We start from the raw sequence: 21,826 nt of genomic DNA on the forward strand, positions 1-21,826 counted from the left end.
TGGACCAGAAATATAGTATAAAACACAAGTGCCCCTTTTTTCATTTGCGCACTAAAATGTCTTAATTTCGTTTTTTACACCATGGTATTAATGTATGGGTAATGGACTTGAAGTCCAATAAATAATGGTAAAAAATCATTATGTTCTACAAACTAGACACTCTAAAGTCTATTTCTAGCGGTTACAATTTTCAGTTTTAACCCTTCACACTTTTTACAGAATTTGTCCAAACTTGGGCCAAAAAAAATGTAAATTGCTTTTTTTTTTTTTTATTACAAAAGTGGCCCTTTTCTTAAGCCATTTCGAAACACCATATGACATACTGGTTGTATATGAAAACAAAAGATGGCTGGACAATTGTACTCAACAAGCACTTTTTACATTTTGTATCACCCCTATTTCAGCATAAATTGTAAGCTCTTGCGAGCAGTGTCCTCACTCCTCTTGTTTGAATTGTTCATTAGTTTTGTCTATGTAATGTCTGATATTATCTGTACAAGTTCCCTCTGAATTGTAAAGTGCTGCAGAATATGTTGGCGCCATATAAAGATTATTATTAGGAGAGTGGTTTACATTCCTATAAAGGGAAATTGTGTAACTAGTATATGAACAAAGTGAATCCCATAAATACCAAATTTAAATCAAAGCAAGATGCCATTTTTATGTAATCATTCTGGCTGAGAGCGGTGAGTAACAAGAACACATTTTGTATTTACCTAGAGATTATCTTTCTTCCAAAAACGACGACTTTTTGCTGCATTTGTTATGTGATGGGTGGTGTAGGACATTTGATAAACCTACAGTCACAGCATGATTCAAATAAAACAATCTAAGAATCAGCAACCATCAGCACCGGTGTAGTGTAATATAACTTTTATTCAGGACCTATATAAGCAGAAAAAAGAACTGCAAACTTCCAAAGAAAAACTCCAGAAAGTGTTGTACGGATACCGGGAATTATGTGGTCAATTTTTCAATGGGAAACAATTCTAGGAATATCTAGGAGCAATAAGTCAAAATCAAGTGGACTTATTTAGAAATCGTGTAGCAGTTTCAAGCCAAGAATAGTAGAGTAGCGACAGGGAATCTTTACACAAATATTATTGTAGGTGTGCCCCTCAAATTCTTACCAGTGTTCTACCAATGTACCAGGGGACAAGTCACAAAATACACCTCCATCCCATCCAAATGTGTTAAATGTTTAGATTAGCAAAATCGGTTAACTTTTGACCAAGATCAATCACTCTCAGCCTTTGACAGTTGTTGCATATTAACATGGAAAGAAATTTAGATGCCTACTATGTGGGGATTGACATCCACAACCTGGACTTGCCACATACTGCTTTCTTTAATTAGGGATGTTACCAGTTGGTATACCGAGAGACAGGATATCAAACTGCCATAGCTGAGCTGTTTTCTTGACGTAAGAGGGTAGGAGCACTAATGTAAGATGAGTGTTCCTGTAACCACGCACAACATAGTGGCTGTCAACTGACAGGCACCCTGGGGCAACTTTATCAATGTGCCCCACACTGAGAAGTACAATAGTGAACGGTCAGATGTATTACCTGCCCTTTAATAGTTGGACTAAGGCCACTTTCACACAGCAGTATTTTGGTCAGTATTTTGCTTCATTATTTATAGCCAAAATCTAGAGTGGGTCTAAACATGGGACAGGCTTCCGTTAGGATTCCTCTCCTGGATTTGGCTTCCAAATACGAACACAAAATACTTACCAAAATACTACTGTTAAAAGGGGTCTTCGGATGTGTTCACATTATGTTTGGACACTACATACGGTGTATGTCCCCGGCACATAAGATAAACATATACATAGGGTCCCATGGACCCGACATATGTCAAGAAAGCGTTCTCTGCATCAGCATTGTTTTTTTTTCCAGTCTGTATAAATTAGCATAGTCTAAAACAAATCTGGAACAGTGTAGTAAACACAATAAATCAAATCATTTATTATTAAGAACGTATCCAGCTTTATGAAAACCCAATGCTGAAGTAGCAGCGCCATGGAACAATCCAAATTTTTTTCCTTGGATTATTTCCTTGGTAACAGATTATGGAATTTTTTTCCTTCAACCTTTCTCCATTGTGCATCATCTGAAGCACGGTTGCCCAGATTGGAACCCAGGCTGCAGCACCTTTGAGACGCCTTTATGGATGTCGTGCTCCCATCACCAAACCACCAGGTCAGCATAACTGATCACCTGAAAATTGGCATCTTATATACCGGTTGATGCACTATGTGCACTGTGTTTTTTCATTTTTTCAAATACGAATTTAAACAGAGGCATCCAGAGAAAAACACACTTAAACCCCAATCCAATAAGTTTGCAAAGTTAGCAAATGAATATCAGTTCATGGGTAGCACCGCTGCAGGACACTTACTCTAGAAACCAGGGGATTGTCTGCTCCAGTAAGAAGAGAAATTGGGAGCATAGGAATGGTTAGATAGGTCCTGGTAGCCAGGACTTAATTATTAGGGGAACAGATAGGGCAATCTGTCAAAAGACCGGGAACACCAGAACAGTTTGTTGTCTTCCAGGCGCTCGGGTTCGGCATATCTTGGATCGAGTTGACAGATTATTAGGAGAAGCTGGTGAATACCCAGCAGTCGTGGTGCACATTGGCACCCATGAAATTGTTAGATGTAGGTGGAAAGTCCGAAAACATTATTTTAGGGGCTTAGGTAAGAACCTCAAATGTAGTATTTTCAAAATTATTATCTTTACTACGTTCCACAGCAGAGAGACAGCGGGAGATTCAAAAGGTAAACAAGTTGCTTAAGATATAATGTAGAAATGAGGGGTTCAGTTTCTTGGGAGAACTGAGACGACTTCTCTGTTGGCTACACATCGTTACAGTAGGGATGGGCTGCAATTTAATGGAGAGTGTGCAGCGGAGTTGGAAAAAGAACATGGCTAGAAGGTTGGAGGAGGTTTCCGTTTGTGTCAGTCAGGGCTCCATTCCGACGGAACGTCGAAATGGAGCCCTAATGGATATGTGAACGAAGCCTAACTTTTACAACTGGTGCAGGACTCAATAAGTGGGTAGAACTACTAGACTCAATTTAAACCAATAGAACGGACTGAATTTTAAAAGTACAGGTTGGGTGTCACCTAAGGAATAGTGACCGCAACATAATAAATTTTATTTTATCCTATAATAAGATGTTTAGTAGAGGAGCTATAAAAACAACTTTCGGAAGGCCAATTCTCATTGGCTAAGGAATGACATTAAGGGCATAAACTGGTATGTCCTCAAAAATAAAAACACACAAACTAAATGGGACATTTTTAAAAGCCTCTTAAATAGGTCCTGTGAAAAATATATATAGCTTATGGGAATAAACAAGCTAGAAACGGGATGAAAGACGATATGGTTAAATAAAACAGGGGGTCAACAAATGATAAAAAGAAAGCGTTCAAACTACTAAAGCAAGACGGTAGCGATGTGGCATTAAATAATTGTAGAGGAAAAATAAGTTGTATAAAAAAAGTTTTTTTTTTCTTAACTTTTAATAACATTATTAATTTAACGGTGTTCAACTTTTTTATTGGTCTTTTTATTAGACTTGAACCAGCGATCGTTGGATAGCTTGCACAATATTCTGCAATACTAATGTATTACAGTATATCGTGATTCTGATGGCTTAATGGGAGTACAAAGAATCATATCAAAGAAGTATTCGGCACACAAGATAAATAAATCTCAAGAATTTTCAAAACCTTTATCAATTGTAGTTGATGCCAGAGGCTTAGTGCGTGCAACGTTTCGGTCGGAACAAGACCTTCATCAGGCACTTTGCCTTGCTGGTTGCTGGTATATCCAGTCATTGGCGCTATGTTTTGAATGGCGGCTGACCGCTGCATTTGGCAGACCAGGGGGCCTTCATTAGGCCCCCATAACAATCGGCAACCCGTGATCGTGTCCCGGGGAGGGGGGGGGATGAAACGACACAGAGGGCCCCCCTCTTTCTAAGGGCTTAGATGCCACGGTCGCTATTGACCGCAACATTTTAGGGCTTAAATAATCTGTGTCGGCTGTATGTTACATTATGTTCTATGGAGCGAGCGCCTCCACCCGACCTCCGCCGTATATATACGGCGGATGTCGGGAAGGGGTTAAATATTTGCGGATTATATGAAGCTCTGTAAAGTAATCAACACGGAGGATAATAAAATATTACAGAGAGATTTGGAGAAGCTGGAGGTTTCGGCAGAGAGATGGCAAACTAAGTTTACAAAGTTACACAGGTTGAAAAAAAAGACACCGGTTCATCAAGTTCAACCTTTCTCAATCAATTATACGTGTAAATCATTGCTAGATTATTTATATCCCTCAATGCCACTTGTCAGTAAATAATCATCTAGCCTTTTTTTAAATGAGGACATAGTATCTGCCATTACTACCTTTTAGAAAAGGGCATTCCATAGTTTGACTACTGTAACGGCTTATTCAGACGAACGGGATATATGTCCGTGCAACGCACGTGATTTTCACGCGCGTCGCACGAACCTATATTAGTCTATGGGGCCGTGCAGACAGTTGCGTGATTTTTAAGCAGCGTGAGTCCGCTGCAAAAAAGTCACGACATGTCCGTTCTTTGTGCGTATTTCGCGCATCACGCACCCATTGAAGTCAACGGGTGAGTGAAAATCACGCATGCCACATGGAAGCACTTCCGTGGGACGCGCGTGATTCGCGCAACAGCTGTCAAATTATGAATGAAAAAACAGAAAAGCAAACGGAGCGTCATAATGATGGCGGCTGCGCATCATACGGGCTGACACACAGAGCTGTTAAGTACCTTTTGCGCACGCAAAACGCCACGTGTGAATCCGGCCTAACTGTAAAGAACCCTTTCTATATTGATGTCTGAAACGTCTTTCTTCCACACACAATGAATGTCCCCTGGTCCTTGAAAAGAGAAGATTCTGTGCTAGCTCTTTGTATGGACTACACTTATATTTATACATCTTAATAAGCGTCTTTTTTCCAAGCTGGACAAGACCAATTTCTCAATCCTTTCATTGTAAGGGACACCTCCCATTTCATTTAACGATATAGTTGACCGCCTTTAAACCCGCTCCATTTCTCCTATATCCTTTATACAATTTGGAATTCAACACTGAACTCCATAATCAAGATGTGGAGCAGGACAACGATCAGCCGATGAACGAGCAAACGCTCTTATATTGGCTGATTAGATATTTTATATGGCCAAAAAAAAGGTCGCTTGCCAGTAGCACATCTCCCTGTCTTCACTACAACCAAGATAATTAAGGGAATGGGCGGATTGCAGTACCAAGAAAGGTTATCAAACATGGGGCTGTTCAGTTTAGAAAAAAGGCAGCTTAGGGGCGATCTAATTACAATGTACTCATATGAATGGACAGTACAGAGAACTTACTACACCCTAGGCTTGTAATTATGACAAGGTGGCATCCTCTACATCTAGAGGAAAGAAGGTGTCACCATAATCATAGACTGGTCTTCTTTACTGTGAGAGCAGTGAGACTTTGGAACTATTTGCCACAGGATCTTGTAATGTTTGATTCATTTAGCAAATTAAAGGAGGGCCTGGGCACCTTTCTTGTAAAATATAATATTACAAGTTATGGGTATTCGATTCTGGAGACAGGACCTTGTTCTCGAGATTTATTCTGCCTGCCATATTTGGAGTCAGGTGGAATTTTTTCCCTAACAAGGCAACTGGCATTCGTCTAAAGGTGGGTTTTTGCCTTCCTCTGGATCAACACAGTAGGATTAAAGGTTGGACATGATTGATCTGTGTCAACCTTTTCAATTCTGTAACTATGTAATCAGAGACACGAAGAAGTGTTGTGCAGAAACTTTTAATGTGTATAAAAAATACTTTGGAATGTATTAATGCTTAATACAAAAAACTTAAGACTCTGGGGAGGTGTGTGGCATGGTTTTTTACAATTTGAAGAAGAGGAACAAAAATCATCATTGTGATCTCATATTTGGTTTACTATACAAAGAAGCAATTCCTCTTGCAAGTCCATTCTCTCATCACTTGCCTCATATTTGAGCATTTTTTCAGTATTTGATATTTATTGTTGACCCTACATAATATGCAGAGAAAAAACTGGTGCTGCAGATAAGAACACCAACTGGTAGTAACTAGTTGTTCTAGTGACCATTACGGTTTCCAGCGGAAACCATAGAATCTGTGAATGGGTTAAAAATGTAAGAGGAGGTATAACTGCAAATATGCGGGGGAAGATGCTTGGAACAAATGACATTGAAATACCTGGAATTGGCAGCTATATTCTCCTTCTCGGTCCTAATAAACTTCAGCTGTATAACATGAAATAGCATTACAGTCTCTTGAATGAAGTTGTGATTTATGTCGTTGGGCCGTAAATAATGCAGATCTGTGTTCCAAGAAGAAATCTTGCACAAACATAAATCTAGTTCAGTAACATAATTACACAGTTACTTAGGTTAAAACAAGACCTATGTCCATCAAGTTTACCCTTTTTTCAGACCTGAGTATTTGACATAGAGGAAAACACAAATCCCCATGCCAACTGTTTTCAACTTTGCCCCGTGGCAGTCGCACAATTTCCCTATATCAACTTCGTACCACGCTTTGCTAAATTATTACCCTCAATGCCATTTATCATTAGATAAGCCTCTAGCCCTTTTCTGAATACTCTCTTTGCTTGACTTCTAATCAGGTGCCAGTTCTTTGTTTTGACCACACATATATATAATAAAATATCTTTTTTCTAAGCTGAACAAGTCCAATTTTTCCAGCCTATCAATATAAGAGACGCCTCCCATCCCATTTAATAATCCAGTCGCCCATCTATGAACCCTCTCCAGTTCTCCTATATCCTTTTTACAATATGGAATGCAAAACTGAATCTCATACGTGAGTTATGGTCTTACAAGGGATTTAGAGAGTGGTAATATTACATTTGGACCAGAGTTGTACGAATTACTAGGTGAATTAGATAAGTGCACAACTTAACAATCAGTAAATTTCCCTATTAAAAATGATTTTATCTTACTGGAGACAAATACAACTTTCAGACACTACATTTCCACCTTGTTTTAACATTTGTTTATTCTTTCTAGTGGACATGGCATAGGAAGAAAAAATTAAATTAATGGCAGTAAGATTTTGCAGCTTCATATCTTCACTATCCTCTTTAGATAGCGTGGTCCTCAAGTGGCCATTTCGTAATTTGCATTCCACTTTTCAGCGTATCCCATGTCACAGTATAAACTGTGTTGCCATTAAATATATGAACTCTATATAGTTTATGCTTTATAAAATTAAACAATATCAGTTGTTTTATTTGGAGATGATCTCTGTGGACAGAGATTGTGTTAATGCCCAGTTACATAGGGTGGACACCTTCAGCATATTTAAATAAATGGAGTTGGTAGAAAAGCCGGCAAGTCATTTGTGCAGAATACGATAGGGATCTCTGTGGAGTTCGTTTCACTGTTGTTCTTCCACACCTGCATGCCCCAGTGTCATTGAAAAGGTTAGTGGAACAGTACAAGTATAGGCCAGATGTTTTAGTCCATGGTGTCAGTTCACAAACACCAGAGAAGACGGATGAGGTCCCTGGTGGTTACGCCTCTTACTTCTGTCCAAGCGTTGATAACTAAAATAAAAACGAGATTTTTTTTTAAATCAAATGTATCAATAGTAATATGTATGTGCTCTAAAGACAGAGGCAGAACCGCTGGACTAAATATTAGCACGATGAGAACTGCATAAATAAACACTTTGGCACATCTAGCTGATGTTCGCTCAGACTGCATGAGACTCCCTCTGGTTCAGCCTTTGTTCTTGGAGGCCAGATACCAACGTGTGTGGGTAATAACTTATTAAAAATGCAGTTTCTTCAAATACTCAATAGAGATACAGCCCACATTAGCATTGTTATTCCTCGACCTAAAAAGTCATGCATTAAAGGTTTCACTGGTTTTGCTGTACATATATGATCATAATTAAGATATGTAAAATAGGGCCTAGGTTCTAAGCCTGTGGTGCATGTACGCCAGGTGGTACTGGCACGGTCATGCTGTGTAGCACATTGTATGATCACAGCTTAAGGGTAGTTTGATGTAATATGTAGGGAGTAGGGGGTACTTCACTAAGATACATTGCACTAGGTAGACCCAATATAGGGACTACTTCTATTAGTGGATATAGTACATGAAAGCACCAGAACAAGTTGCTAAAACCAAGCAGTCACTGTGTTCCCTTCCATAACTACAGCTAGCTCACTTTTTAATACTTGCACTGCATGGCATTGGTTGCCAGTCCTTCTACAAAAGAGAATTTACATAACCAATAAGTAAAAATATTTCATTAGGATGTAAGCAACACATGGCACTAGCCAGGAGGATGGTAATCTAAAGGGTTATGCATGAGAAGGGTTTTAAAAACTGTAAACTTGTTAGAGTACCTGCTTAACAAACTGTGTAGCATTGAAGAGTTCGGTGCAGCCATAGAGAATGTGCTTTGCTTGTTTGGTCTGGGAAAAGAACATAGCAAGGTGGAAGGTTTAACATTCACAGGAAATACACAGACTAAACATAGAACACTAAAGAAGGAAACACCAGAGCTCCTAAATATCTCACTGTCAGTCAAAGGGTTAAGCAGAAAAGAAATGTATTGCAAGAATCTTATGATTATGGAAGGAATGGTCCTAAGAAGTGTTCTGTGGAGCTGGCCATGTAAAGAAATTCAGTGCAACAGTCAGCAAAGGAAAGTCAGACCTTAGCAATCAGCAAGAAAATCCAAAAGCAAAGCAAAATCAGAGCCGCATGCCTGCCATGAAATCTAGTTTTATGGGGAAGAGTGTCTGCATGTCAATAAGCCAAAGTAATCTGCTTGAGAGAAAGGGAGAGAGCAGTCCAAGGAATAGGTACAATAAAGGAACGAAAATAAAAGACAGCATAAGAATGAATAAACATCGGGAGAATAGTCCGGGGAATGGATTAAGGACACCAATTATCAGGGAAAATACAAAAAGGCAGAAGTACGAGCAAAGCCCAATGAAGTAATAAAAAGAATGTAAGGAAATTGGGAGAAAACATATGATGAAGAGCAGAGGTAGCAGACAAGAGGACAGCACATAGGAAGTGGAGCGGGAAAGGAGAGCGAACACAACACTAGAACGAAAAGGAGGAAACCGCTGCATTTACAATAATATACAGTTCTGCTGCACAGGCATCTCCTGCTGCTACTACTGTATTTACAGGTGCATTTACGTCTTTATTTATTTGACCAAAACAAATTTCCGACCATCAGACGTATCAGCATTTAAATTTAATTCGGGAATATTTTGTGCACAATCCAGAAAAGAAGTGTTATTTTGCCAAAGGTTTTTATTATATGGAAAAATAATGTGCAGCAATTTCCCAAAAATGGATGGATGCAGAACTCTCCTGTATAAAACCAGTTCTACAATATATTAATTGAACTTTATATTGACCTGAAAAATATGAATGGGAATAACAGCGGTCCGTCACTAAGAAGAAAACGGAGAAACTCAAGGTACACCAACCTTTATGTAATCAACTAGATTCTGATACTCTATGTAGTTCCCTCCTCCTACAACGAAAACAATGGCCTGCAGAAAACATAATATATTCACGGAAATTAATTTTAATAAATGCTAAAACACAAATGGCATCAAACTGATCATACATTACTAATGTAGAAACAGAAAACGTCTAGACCAGAAACAGATTCATAAACTTCTCATAGAAACACAGCAAATGTGTTACTATATATTCAGACAGGAAACCTATTCATTACTTGCCATAGGTTATGTACATTGTTATAATCGAACTCATCCAGTATCAGAAGTGACTGTAGCATTTGGTCCTCTAGTATGGAACAGGGGCGTGGTGGTATTACCGATGTGCGCTCCATTTACAATATTTGTAATCATATGAACAATAAATTCAGGCATATACCAGTCAGGGCAGGTGACGGCATTTAGTTAGGAACGCAGGGACCCCCATCGATCATGAAAACAAATCCTTCAGCATTTTCTTTGAACAGCGCCACTCTTGCCCGGTGAATGGTGTGCGGAGCTGCAGTACCAGCATAATACTTGAATGGCTGTGGCGCTGTGCAGGGGGAAATTCATCAGGACCCGTAGTGCTCCACTAAAACTAAAAATAAATCGTCCCATGTTTTATTTATGGAAAATGTTCCCCAATGACTGGGCAACTTCTGCCTATTTCATTGTAGAGTACTAACATTCAGAACTTTTTTAGTGGTCCACTGCTGCAGAAAAAATGAAAAGTCAGTCGGTTATATTTTGGCATCTCCTTAACACATGAATAGACATTTATGGGGTGCGAGCGTAAGTATAGGATAGTATAGGAAGTGTAATAGTCGATAGAACATACCAAACTAAAAAGTCTTATTTTTTTTATTAACTGCAAAGATGCCAAAACTAACTATGGTGTATGCGGAGGTTCAGAATGTACATATTGTCAGTCACTTTTTGCATTTATGTACGATCGTGCTGTAATTATACTTACCTCCTGGAAGGGATTTTTGCTCCTTGGTATAGAACTGTTTTAATAAAGAAAAAATAGTTTGATACAAGTTAAATCAATTCTTCCAAGAACACAACAGTTTCATTTGAAAAAAGGGGTTTCATATAAGAGGCAAAAAATGATCTACATAAAGAAAAAACAAGAAGGAAAAAAAATTATTAAAAAGAAACCAGTTACGGTTACGGTCAATAGTTTCCAAATACATGAAAGAGAAATCCGGTGTGGATATACAAGTGTCACCTGTCATTTCCACGTAACATCTTTGGGTCAAAATATCTGTAATCATCGGTTTCCTGCAAGAGAAGAATTCCATCACAACATTTTAGAGCGTAACAAAAAAAAATCAAAAATCCATACATAAAGCAAACGGAAGCAGAATGGTAAAAAAAAAAGACTTTCTTTTGCATCACTGATATCTATCAGTCTGTATGAGGTCGTTAGCTGGGCTTATTTACGATCATTTTTTAGGTCATCTTATTGGTTCTAATTTTCCATTGCTTATAAAGCACCAACATCAGCGCTGTACAAAAATGTACATTATTCTCACCAGTCTGTATTCTCACACACAGACACTAGGGTTATGAGTCCAGTGTATTCTGCAGGAGAGATTTTATTTTCACCCTCCACACCGTGATCGACAGGCTTCTGTGCATGCAGATATCACAGCATTCAGCCGTCAACTTCATGCCCGCTTGAGGGAATCAATGTGATCCATCACATCACAACAAACGAAACCCTGGCCCAATGCCATAACGACATTTGACAGGATGGACTGGGGGCTAGTGACCTGTACCCCGCAGCATATTAATGTGGTCCCAACATGATGCGCTGGACAGGTAGTCTCTACTTCCATTCCTATGCCGTAGTATTGGTCAATAGAGCCATGTCAGAAATATCACCCCCTCCAAGTTTGTCCCCTATCCCTCTTAATTTTCATCTTCACTTTGAAGCTCCTCCTTTTTATTTCTGGGTCTCGTGGGTGACTCAAACCATAAGGTGGCAGCCCATAAGTGATTAAGACGTAGCATGCAACGAATCTTCATCTGGTTTGGCCGTTGTTTGATCTTTGAGATGTACTTCTCCATACCGTGTACCTTCTACAAGGCTTACAAATCCTCCTACACAGAGTTTTTTCGACATATTCTCTTCCTTTCTAACAAAATTCATATGGGCTCACAAACCAGCTAAAAATTGGCACATTGTTGATGTGGCATCGGCCTGCTGGACCAACCCATTGACTGTGGCTCCCTGACTGGTAGTACCACCTCATCTAGCCTCTTCCCATCCAACGATCAGTCAGAAATTTCCCTCTGTGCATAAAGACTTTTTGAAGGGACAGCTGTACCCTCGTTTTGATTTGAGCAAACTACCTTTCCCACTAGCTAAAGCCACCCAGTGTTCCAAAAGTGGTTTATCAATGGTCGGTCATGTGCCGTCCACTTTCTCCAAAACAACTCCTGGATCCAATTACCTTCTTTGAATTGCTTGACAGACCCCTTGCCCCTTAGGCTAGTTGAGATCCAATCAACTTCACCATTTCCTGGCATCCCATCGACCACCTGAATCTCTCAACTTATCCAACACACTATTTTAAATATTCTGATCTGGTCCAATGTGGCATTTTCTATCCCTAATCTATTCCCTTCTGCTTTTCCTTCCGGCCAACCCTGCCCTTCTTTCCTACATCATTTGAAAAGAGACTTGAAAAACTCTTTCGGAGAGGCCCTAAAACGAAGATTTTATCGCTTGGCTCATGTATATCTAATCGCCTGCAAAAAGTGGGCTGTAAGTTGCTCTCATAGAGTTCGAGAGTTCCCTCGAAATTGTAAGCCCTGATGCCCTTGGTTCCTTCCCAATGCTTGCTCTGCCATAATGCTTACTACCAGCCAGGGAGCCACAGTCAATGCGCTGGTCTGGAATGCTAAATATCTTATGGGAATGCCCGATCCTGACTTCATATTGGAGGGAAGTTTGGAATATAATATTTACCTTCTCTAACCACCCCATTCCCTTTTCCACTGCCTTTGCCTACCTGCTTTTAACACTTTTTTTTGAGAACTTGCGATGCTTGGATGACCTCAGCTGTCAAATCAATAGCTGCCATGGCATTTTCCTCTAAACTTGGCAGTACTGGTTAGTGTACCAAGATTCAGCGGAACATAAAGCGATCGTTACTATGCAGTTGTGTACTCCTGGTGGGGGGCTTTGTCCGTTTTTGCGACCCCTGCTCTCTTTTTTGCTTTCTGCTTGTTCATTGGTCCTTTTCAACTCCACCCTATTCCCCCTTTTTAAATCCTTTCTTATCCTTTTTGTTTACATATAATAAGGATACATTCTACTTTGTTTAAATACATTTGGTTTGTATCCATTGGCTTTGTAACCATGTTCTGTTTAGCCTCAAATGGTGTCCCTTACGTTAAGGACCTTCTTTATCATTCTTTTTGTTATCCCCTTCCCCCGATTAACAAATACGTTTATCTGTTCTGAAAAATCCCCCCAAAAAAAAATTAAAAAAAGAAAAAGATTGAAGTTTACCTCAAATTATTTAGAAAACTTATCGTGCAGAAGTGTGCACAATAATCTTATTTCTAGATCGCTTGTATTGCAGATTCTGCTTCTAAATAGAACAAAGGACCGGCCACGGTCCGTGTTGTAGGCTGCTTATAACTGTGCATCAAGGAGACCGGGCGCCCTGCTCTGTCTCCTATGCTCCCGTATCCAGTATGGAATCCAGCACTTTAGGATTCCATTACACATTCCATTACATTCTACGGTGCTGGTTCCTGTACTGGGGACAGGAACCTAGGAGAAAGACGCTCTGTCTCCTAATGCACAGTTATTAACGCAGACTGCAGCCGATCCATGCTGCTATTAAAAAGCAGAATCTGCCATGTAACCGATTTCGAAAAATGATTCTTACGCACACTCCGGCAAAAGAATTGTTTTGCTATATAAAATTGGGAGGTATACTTTATATCATCAACTATAAAATGGTGCAATACAATGAATCAAGGATGTGTAGACTATGTAACGTTATCTTTAATTTTAGGCTCTAAACCGTTAGCTTAGTGTCTCACCCTAAACTCTATTTTTGATTTCCCTATATTTGCAGTTGGTGGACAGATCATGAACAAAAATAATCAAATGCACTATGAGCAAACAGTTAAGCGGTGTCTGGAAATGGGCTGGGCATTTGCATGGAGATGGGACTTTGTATACAAACACATGGCCCCAAGAGCCATCAGTTTACGAGCTCCTGGCAAATGAATCAACTTTAGGATGGGCGTCCGGCTGGGGCCGCAGCTCTTTCCAGAACACATGCACATTTTTTTTTCTTTTCTATTTTTACTTGCAGCTGGGAGCAAATAAAATAAAACCGCCAATAACAAAAACACAAACATATAAGAAAAATAAAAACAACTGGTAGGAACAGAGTGATCTGGAAACAAATATATTTATAATAGATGAAGGAATGAACATTTTCAGCTTTCTCTGCTAAAAGCGATGGCATACGACAAAACATTTCTTACCGGATTGGATTTCATTTCCATGAGGCTATCAAGGACTCGAGTGACAGGCAAGTTCTATAAAAAAAAAAGAGGAATTAACAAAATATAAATATCAATACAGCATTGGGACGTACAGTTTTATTGTAGGATTTATCACAAAATGGAAATCCAGAATGTTTCCTTCTGATTGAGCTGTAATTTAGGGAAAAGTAGAACAATAGACAGACCAGTATCTGGATTTCCATATTCACATACACGTCTGGCTACAATCACGGACATCTTCCAGCTGCCATTCTAAGAGTAGACGCATTTACTATGGACTCAGTGGGAGATGTGACAGAAAGTTCTGTGCCCAGTGTTCGTATCAAATGTCCAAACATATTCACAAAGCTTCTTGTTTTGCGCAGCCAAAGCAAACAGGATGGGGGAACTGGGCAGGATGGGAATGTGACTTGATTAACCCATAAAGGGGAAAATGGAAATGTTTATCTGTACAGCATAGAACAGTGGAATGAAACCTTTACTTCCATCAGATTAGCATTGACCTTCAACAATGTACTTTAAACTTAGACGCGCGGTCTGCAGTCACTCATGGTACTTCGCTTTCATAGGCAGCTCCATTACACTCACATCAGCTATCAGTAGCAGGTGGGACGCCTGCCCGCTGATTTTACACTTGTCAAAATAAATCTTGTTCCTTAGGCTGTTTACCTGCTGCTTTAGAACAAAGTTTTTCACCCCCTCCATGACAAACTGTGACCCTGTATTCATGACTCTGGAGAGAAGCCTGGAAGTAGAAAAAAGAAGATGGGTATAAAGAGATGCACCTCTGGTGCCAGCTACTACTCCCAGAACCGACTGCAGAGAAGGAGGTCATTGTACCTGAATAAACAGTGTGCAGCTTTGAACACTTCAGTGGTGTATAGGTCTACGTGGTGTCTCACACCATCAGGGGGAGGCAAGTTTGGGGATAAGAGACCTTCTGTGGTAGAAGGGAAATGTGTAATGGTAAAACTGGCAGCATCTGCAGCTTCCCAAAGAGGGCACGTTTGTTCTAAGTGATGATGGAATATTAATGCTACACTACTACTAGGAGGGCTGGGATCTGATGTCTGAAAGCCTAAGGTCCTATAGAGGCCATATAAAAGCACCTGAAATCACAAGTCCTTCATGTCTATCGGTGGGCATGTATATGTTTGTGTATATATTAGGGGATTCCTCAAAATAAAAGAACCAGGGCCCAAAAAATGTATAAATAAATAAAAAATGAGAATTAAAAAGACACTGAATAGTACAAATTCATATGAGGTTTTTTTTTTTAGGGAGTATAATTTCATTCAGAGGAACTCTTCATATAGAATGACTGATCTGTGGTCACAGTATATATATATATTTTTTTTTACAAAAACAGCAAACTAACAGAAAGAGGCATATGGAAAACCTCCCAAAACTATGTAAAAAAAAAATGTGCAGTGTTATGTAAAATAGGCTTAAACTTCCCAGAAAAAAATCTGAGAAAAATGTATGTTGGAACTCTCAGAAATAAAACGTAGACATATACGGATATAGGTAAAAAATGCGGATTAAAAAAAAAAATAAAAAAAAAAGTGCTCAGACAGTTCTGAAACAACAAAATGTGCATTATTTCAAAAACTATACAAGCGGTCTATCCCAGCCTACTCTACTAACCACCAGGGGCACTAGAGAGCGAAAATGCCCCAAGTAATGGGTAGTCCAATAAAGACATTTAGTTAACGTCACTATTACACACACACCTACACATATATATTTGCTCTGTAAATACAGGAGAATGAAAAGTGCACACGCATGTGAATCTTGCTATACTATATTTACATTTTGTGTTCCCTTCCGGCAAAAAAATGGAAGTCTCATAGGAGTTTATATCTATTAACTAATCCTTACCCTTTGGATTTCGTAGCACCAATCCCATAGCTTGCTGGTGCTGCCGCCATCTTAGCAAAGGCCCTAGGTAAATAACCGGAGACACGTCAGTATATGAGGAGTCTTTGGTTTGTCGGCATCTGATTGAGGTGTAATACGATATAAAATAAACCATTATACTCACTTCCATTGTTTGATGTAGTTTAGAGGTGCCAAGATACAACCAGCATCCTCTAGAGCTTTCTTATACTGATCTAGGTCAGTCTGGGAAAATAAAAACGATAACTATATACAGTATTATAAAAAGCACATTATTTTTTCTGCTATTGTCATAAATTACAGTACATTGCCTCCAGAGGTGAAATAAAGGGAGGCAAAGAGCCATCCAGGAATTTTGTTTTCGGACTAATAAAATAGTTACATAGTTAGTACGGCTGCAAAAAGACATATGTCCATCTCAAGTTCAACCAAGGGATGTGAAAAGGGAAGGAAAACATTTCTACACATTTTTGGAGGGTAAAAAAAATAAATGCATTGTTGCACTCATGAGTCCTGCAGAACCAGTACTTTGTAGTCAGAGAAAGAGGGCCAGAGCCTGAGCCAGGCAGCCACAGGGGCAGCACCCCACACACGTCTGGTTGCCTGGATTGTATGAAATGAATACTAAAACTTAACAACTATGATGCTCAATGTATCTTACGGTTACTATCCTTTACTATAATAGTCAACGAGCGATATACACTATTTAAACCCTTCCACATAGATGTTGCATAAGATTTAAGAATTGATTTGGTCCAAATAACAAAATTATTGTTACAAGGACTGTTTAATTTACAACAATATGTGTGTGTTAGCGTATGACTTGGGGTATTTCGTCCATCACATTCCTCGTTCTCCACATGCTTCTTTGCAACAATACAGTGCTCGTTCATTCCATACCAAACAGCCTTCCATTAATGGTTTTGCCAAACAGGAAGCCATTTCTACAAGACAGTATACAAGTGTGAGAGACAGAAAGGCTTTCTCTTCTTGGAATAGACCATAGGATTTCCTTTAAAGTGCGACTAGCAAATAAAAAAAATATTCATTCTTCTCGCACAAAGGATGCTTGTTAGACTAAAACAGAAGAATGCACCAAGCTTATTAAAAATACATCTCTCAGACATTCCACTTACACACAGGATATGCTCGGTTGAAAACAACAACACAGGGGAGTTCTATCACAGAGCGACTACACAGTAATTGCGGTTTAGTTCAGCTCCTCTAATATTGTGTTGTATTCAATTAACGTTAACTACGGTAGTTATCCTCGGTTTAGTATCGCTTCGCTTTAGGCTCTGTTCACATTGGCATTATGGGTTCTTTTTATGCAGGATCCATTATGTATATGACGGATCCACGACTTAAGGCACTTTTACATGGGCCAATTATCAGGCAAATGACCATTCATATGAACGCTCCTTCCAGATTATTGCCCTGTGTAAACATGGCAGCAATATTTAGCTGATGAACGAGCAAACGCTTATTCTTCGGCTGATCGTATCATTTATGCAGCATTAAATATAATCTTTGCCGGCATCACATCTCCCAGTTTAAACAGGGAGCTGTGCTGTCGACATGATGGAAATGTATGGGAACAAGTGATCGTAGTAACAGGCACTCATCCCCATACATAGCCGCTTGTGAAAGACGCAAACGAGCGCCGATCAACGAGCGGTCTCGTTTTCAAGGCCAATATCGGGCTGTGTAATAGTACCTTTAGAATAGATTTGCCATGATTGCATTTTTTACATTAATGGGCAGAATAGCAGAGCCACGAGAACCATGATGAAAGTTTTAACAAAACTTTAGTTACAACTCTCCTTTTCATTCTTGCATTGTTTATAACTTCATCCAGTCCAGTGAAAACAATATAGAATGTCAGATAATATTAACATTGCTAAAAAAACAAAAACTAATAAAGCACAAAAAAACATTTAGAGATGCTAACAAATTATCTCATAAAAACGTAAAAATAATTACATTTTGTATATACTAAAATTAACAAAAAAAACAAGAAAAAAATTAATACCAAAGCGGAAGACGTTCTAAAGATGAACTAAATGTAAATTTCTCTCTACAAACACATTTCCTTACCTATGATGCCTAAATAACTTATTACATTTCATACAGAACACCAATGGAATTTTTTTCTTATTAAAAATATAGTAGTTGGCGGTACCTCTGAGGGGGCTTGTGCAGACGTGATGTAATAGATCAGAAACAACCGCATCTTGTCTTCTGGCGTCCCAGCTACAAACAAACAGCAGGAAGTACAAAAACATGTAAAACATGCAATAAAAAGAAACCATTTGTTCCATGACCACAAGTAAACGGAATAATAAATCATTGCTAATCTGGGCATAAAGTTTCAAAAGGTGTAAATGTAAACACTGTGTAATTGATTCACTGCAGGTTAGCGGCTGGAGAACTATTAAACACACAGAAAAAAGAAGACCCGTTATTTTAAGAGGGCTGCTAACAGTAAGGGTTGACTCACACGCAGCATTTTTTTTTTTTTTTTAAAAACATTTTTTGCCGCAAAAAATTATGCTTCCAGATGTTAGCTGGACATCAAAGGGGGAAATTTAAAATGCACTACAAACATGGCTTTTTTTTAGGTGAATATTACGTCTTTTTTTTTTTTTTTAAATTGAGTTTTTTTTAAAAATGTGGTATTTTTTCCAGTATTTAGTGGCTTTTTAAGTCCCATAAATCTCCATAGATTTTCTTTTTTTCGCCTCTTCAAAATAAAAACAAGAAAAACCACATGTGAATGTATGTGGCCTTTTTTTATGGTGATTTTGGTGCCATTTGTTCAGAATAAATCACGTGTTGAACTGAAAAATACATATACCATTCTCCCAAAAAACTTGTGTGTTTTGAGATGCGTTTTTATTTGGCAAAAAAACGCAACACAAACTGTGGTGTAAGAAGCCTTATAGTAACTGGACAAGGATGTTTCTACTGAGAAAGAGTAGCATTAGACAATATCAAATAAATCTCAGATGCCAGAATGGGGCTTTAAATAGTTTTATATATAAGGCAGCTCAGTCAGGCTATAAAAGATAAAACGCTTGTAATGTAAACCTTACGTCTATACACATTTCCAGAACTTTAACACTTTAATGACCAGGCCACTTTACCATTTTTTCTCTCCTTGACTTCCAAGACCCATAACTTTTTATTGTACCATTGATCTAGCCGTATGAGGGCTTTTCTTTTACAAGACAAGTTGTAGTTTTTAATGGTACCATTTAACCCCTTAAAAACAGCCTGTTTTGGCCATGTGGATTTTTTTTAAATCTGATGTGTCACTTTATGTGGTAATAACTTTGGAATGCTCTTATTTTTCCAAGCGATTCGGAGACTGTTTTCTTGTGACACATTGTACTTTGTGTTAGTGGTAACATTTGGTCAATACATTCAGTGTTTATTTGTGAAAGACACCAACATTTTGAGAAAATTTGCATTGTCTAAATTTAAATGTATCTGCTGGTAAGACCGATAGTAATACCACAGAAAATAGTTACTAGTTTACATTTTCCATATAACTACTCTGTGTCTGCATCATTTTTTGAACATCCTTTTATTTTTCTAGGATGTTAGAAGGCTTATAAGTTTAGCAGCAATTTCTCACATGTTCAAGAAAATTTCCAAAACCTATTTTTTTTATGGACTAGTTCAGTTCTGTAGTTTGAGGGGAATATATATTAGCAACTTCCCATAAATCACCCCATTTTAAAAACGAAATCCCTGAAAGTATTCAAAACAGCATTTCAAAAGTTTTTTTTATCCCTTTAGAGGTTTCACAGAAATTAAAGAAAAGTGGAGGTGAACTTTACAAATGTCATTTTTCTTCTGAAATTCATATTGAATACACTTTTTTCTGTACCACAGAAGGTTTTACCAGAGAAACGCAACTCAATATTTATTGCCCAGGTTCTGCAGTTTTTAGAAATATACCACATGTTGCTCTTTTGCGCTGATGGCCAGAAACAGACCTCAGAAACAAAGGAGCACCTAGTGGATTTTGGAGACTCCTTTTTATTACAATATATTTTAGGCACCATTTCAGGTTTGAAGAGGTCTTGTGGTACAAAAACCAGGGAAACCCCCAACAAAGTGACCCCATTTGGGAAACTACACCCCTCATGGAAATTATATAGGGATATAGTTAGCATTTTGACCCCACAGGTTTTTTGCTGAATTTATTGGAATTACATTTTTTTTTCTGAAAAAACATAGAAATTTAACATTTTTAAAAGGCATTAAGGAGAAAAAGCTACAACATTTGTGAAGGAATTTCTCTGCAATACGGCAATATCCCATATGTAGTAATAAACTGCTGTTTAGATCCATGGCATGGCTCAGAAGGGAAGGAGCGGCATTTAGATTTTAGAGTGCAGATTTTGCTGGAATTGTTTTCGGGTGCCTGATCGCATTTGCAACACGCTGGAAGGAGCAAAACCGTGGAAACACCCCAAAAGCGACCCTTTTTGGAAACTATACCCCTCATGGAATTTATCTAGGGGCACAGTGAGCATTTTGAACCCACAGATTTTTTGCTGAATTTATTGGAATTAGGCCATAAAAATGAAAATTTAAATTTTTTCCATCAAAAGACATACAGATTTTAAATTTTTACAAGAAATAAAGGAGAAATAGCACCCCAACATTTGGAAGCCCATTGGGCCCCACCCAGAGACGTGGCCTAATAGGCTTGCTGTCAGTGAATAACGGACAGCTCTAATGCATTGCACTACGTGGGTAGTGCAATGTATTAAAGATCAGAGGTGTAGGCCTTCAAGTCCCCTCCTAGTGAACAAAAAGTTAATAAAAATGTTTTTAATAAACACATATTTGATATCACTGCGTCCTTAACGACCCAAGCTGTAAAACTATAATCTTATTTTTCCCGCATAGTGAACACCGCAAAAAAGAAATAAAAATCAATGGCAGAATCGCTATTTTTTGGTCACCACCCCTCACAAAACATAGACTAAAAAAAGATCAAAAAGTCGCATTTACCCAAAAACAGTACCAATAAAAACCACAACCTGTCCCGCAAAAAAACAAGCCCTCCCACAGCTTTTTTGATGAAAAATAAACAAGTAAAAAATAAAAATAAACATGCATGTTATGGCTCTCAGAATGTGGTGACACAAAAAATAAAGTTTTATTGTACAAACGCTGTAAAAAAAATAAAAACACACACACACACACACACACACACACACACACACACACACACTATATAATTCCTTCAGGGGTGTAGTTTCCTAAATTAGGTCATTTTTGGGGGTTTTCCACTGTTTTGGTAACTCCAGGACGTTGCAAACGCGACATGGCACAGAAAATCATTCCAGCAAAATAAATAAATAAAAAAAAAAAAAAAAAAAAAAAAAAAAAAAAAAAAATCGAAACAAAAACGACACTTTATGGGAAAAAAACATTTAGATTTTCATTTTCACAGCCTAATACCAATTAATTGTGCAAAAAAAAAATCTGTGGGGTCAAAATGCGCACTATACCCCTAGATAAATTCCATGAGCGGTGTGGTTTCCACTGTTTTTGTCCCTCAGGAGCTCTGCAAATGTGACATGGCACTGAAAACCATTATAGCAAAATTTGAGCTCCAAAAGCCAAATGGCGCTCCTTCCCTTCTGAGGGCTGCCGTGTGTTCAAACATAAGTTTATGACCACATAAGGGGTATTTTCGTAATCGGGAGAAATTGCTTTACAAATCTTGGGGTGCTTTTTCTCCTTTATTTCTTGAAAAAATT

The 21,826-nt window shown here is 38.4% G+C and overlaps 1 protein-coding gene across 1 annotated transcript in view; it reads right to left on the reverse strand.

The window, feature by feature from the left end:
* Positions 1-7,091: 7,091 nt before the first annotated feature.
* Positions 7,092-21,826, reverse strand: part of SCFD1 (sec1 family domain containing 1) — a 141,744-nt gene continuing 127,009 nt past the window's right edge. The window contains exons 16-25 of the mRNA XM_075844681.1: positions 18,223-18,293; positions 16,186-16,265; positions 16,023-16,085; positions 14,811-14,886; positions 14,121-14,174; positions 10,831-10,883; positions 10,573-10,606; positions 9,582-9,647; positions 8,478-8,546; positions 7,092-7,667 (exon numbers count right to left, since the gene is read on the reverse strand). Of these exons, the coding sequence (XP_075700796.1) occupies positions 7,644-7,667; positions 8,478-8,546; positions 9,582-9,647; positions 10,573-10,606; positions 10,831-10,883; positions 14,121-14,174; positions 14,811-14,886; positions 16,023-16,085; positions 16,186-16,265; positions 18,223-18,293 (590 nt within the window). The 3' untranslated portion in view covers positions 7,092-7,643. The remainder of the gene's footprint in view (positions 7,668-8,477; positions 8,547-9,581; positions 9,648-10,572; positions 10,607-10,830; positions 10,884-14,120; positions 14,175-14,810; positions 14,887-16,022; positions 16,086-16,185; positions 16,266-18,222; positions 18,294-21,826) is intronic.

This window comes from Rhinoderma darwinii, chromosome 12, assembly GCF_050947455.1.
Source record: "Rhinoderma darwinii isolate aRhiDar2 chromosome 12, aRhiDar2.hap1, whole genome shotgun sequence".
Taxonomy (NCBI): Eukaryota; Metazoa; Chordata; class Amphibia; order Anura; family Rhinodermatidae; genus Rhinoderma; species Rhinoderma darwinii.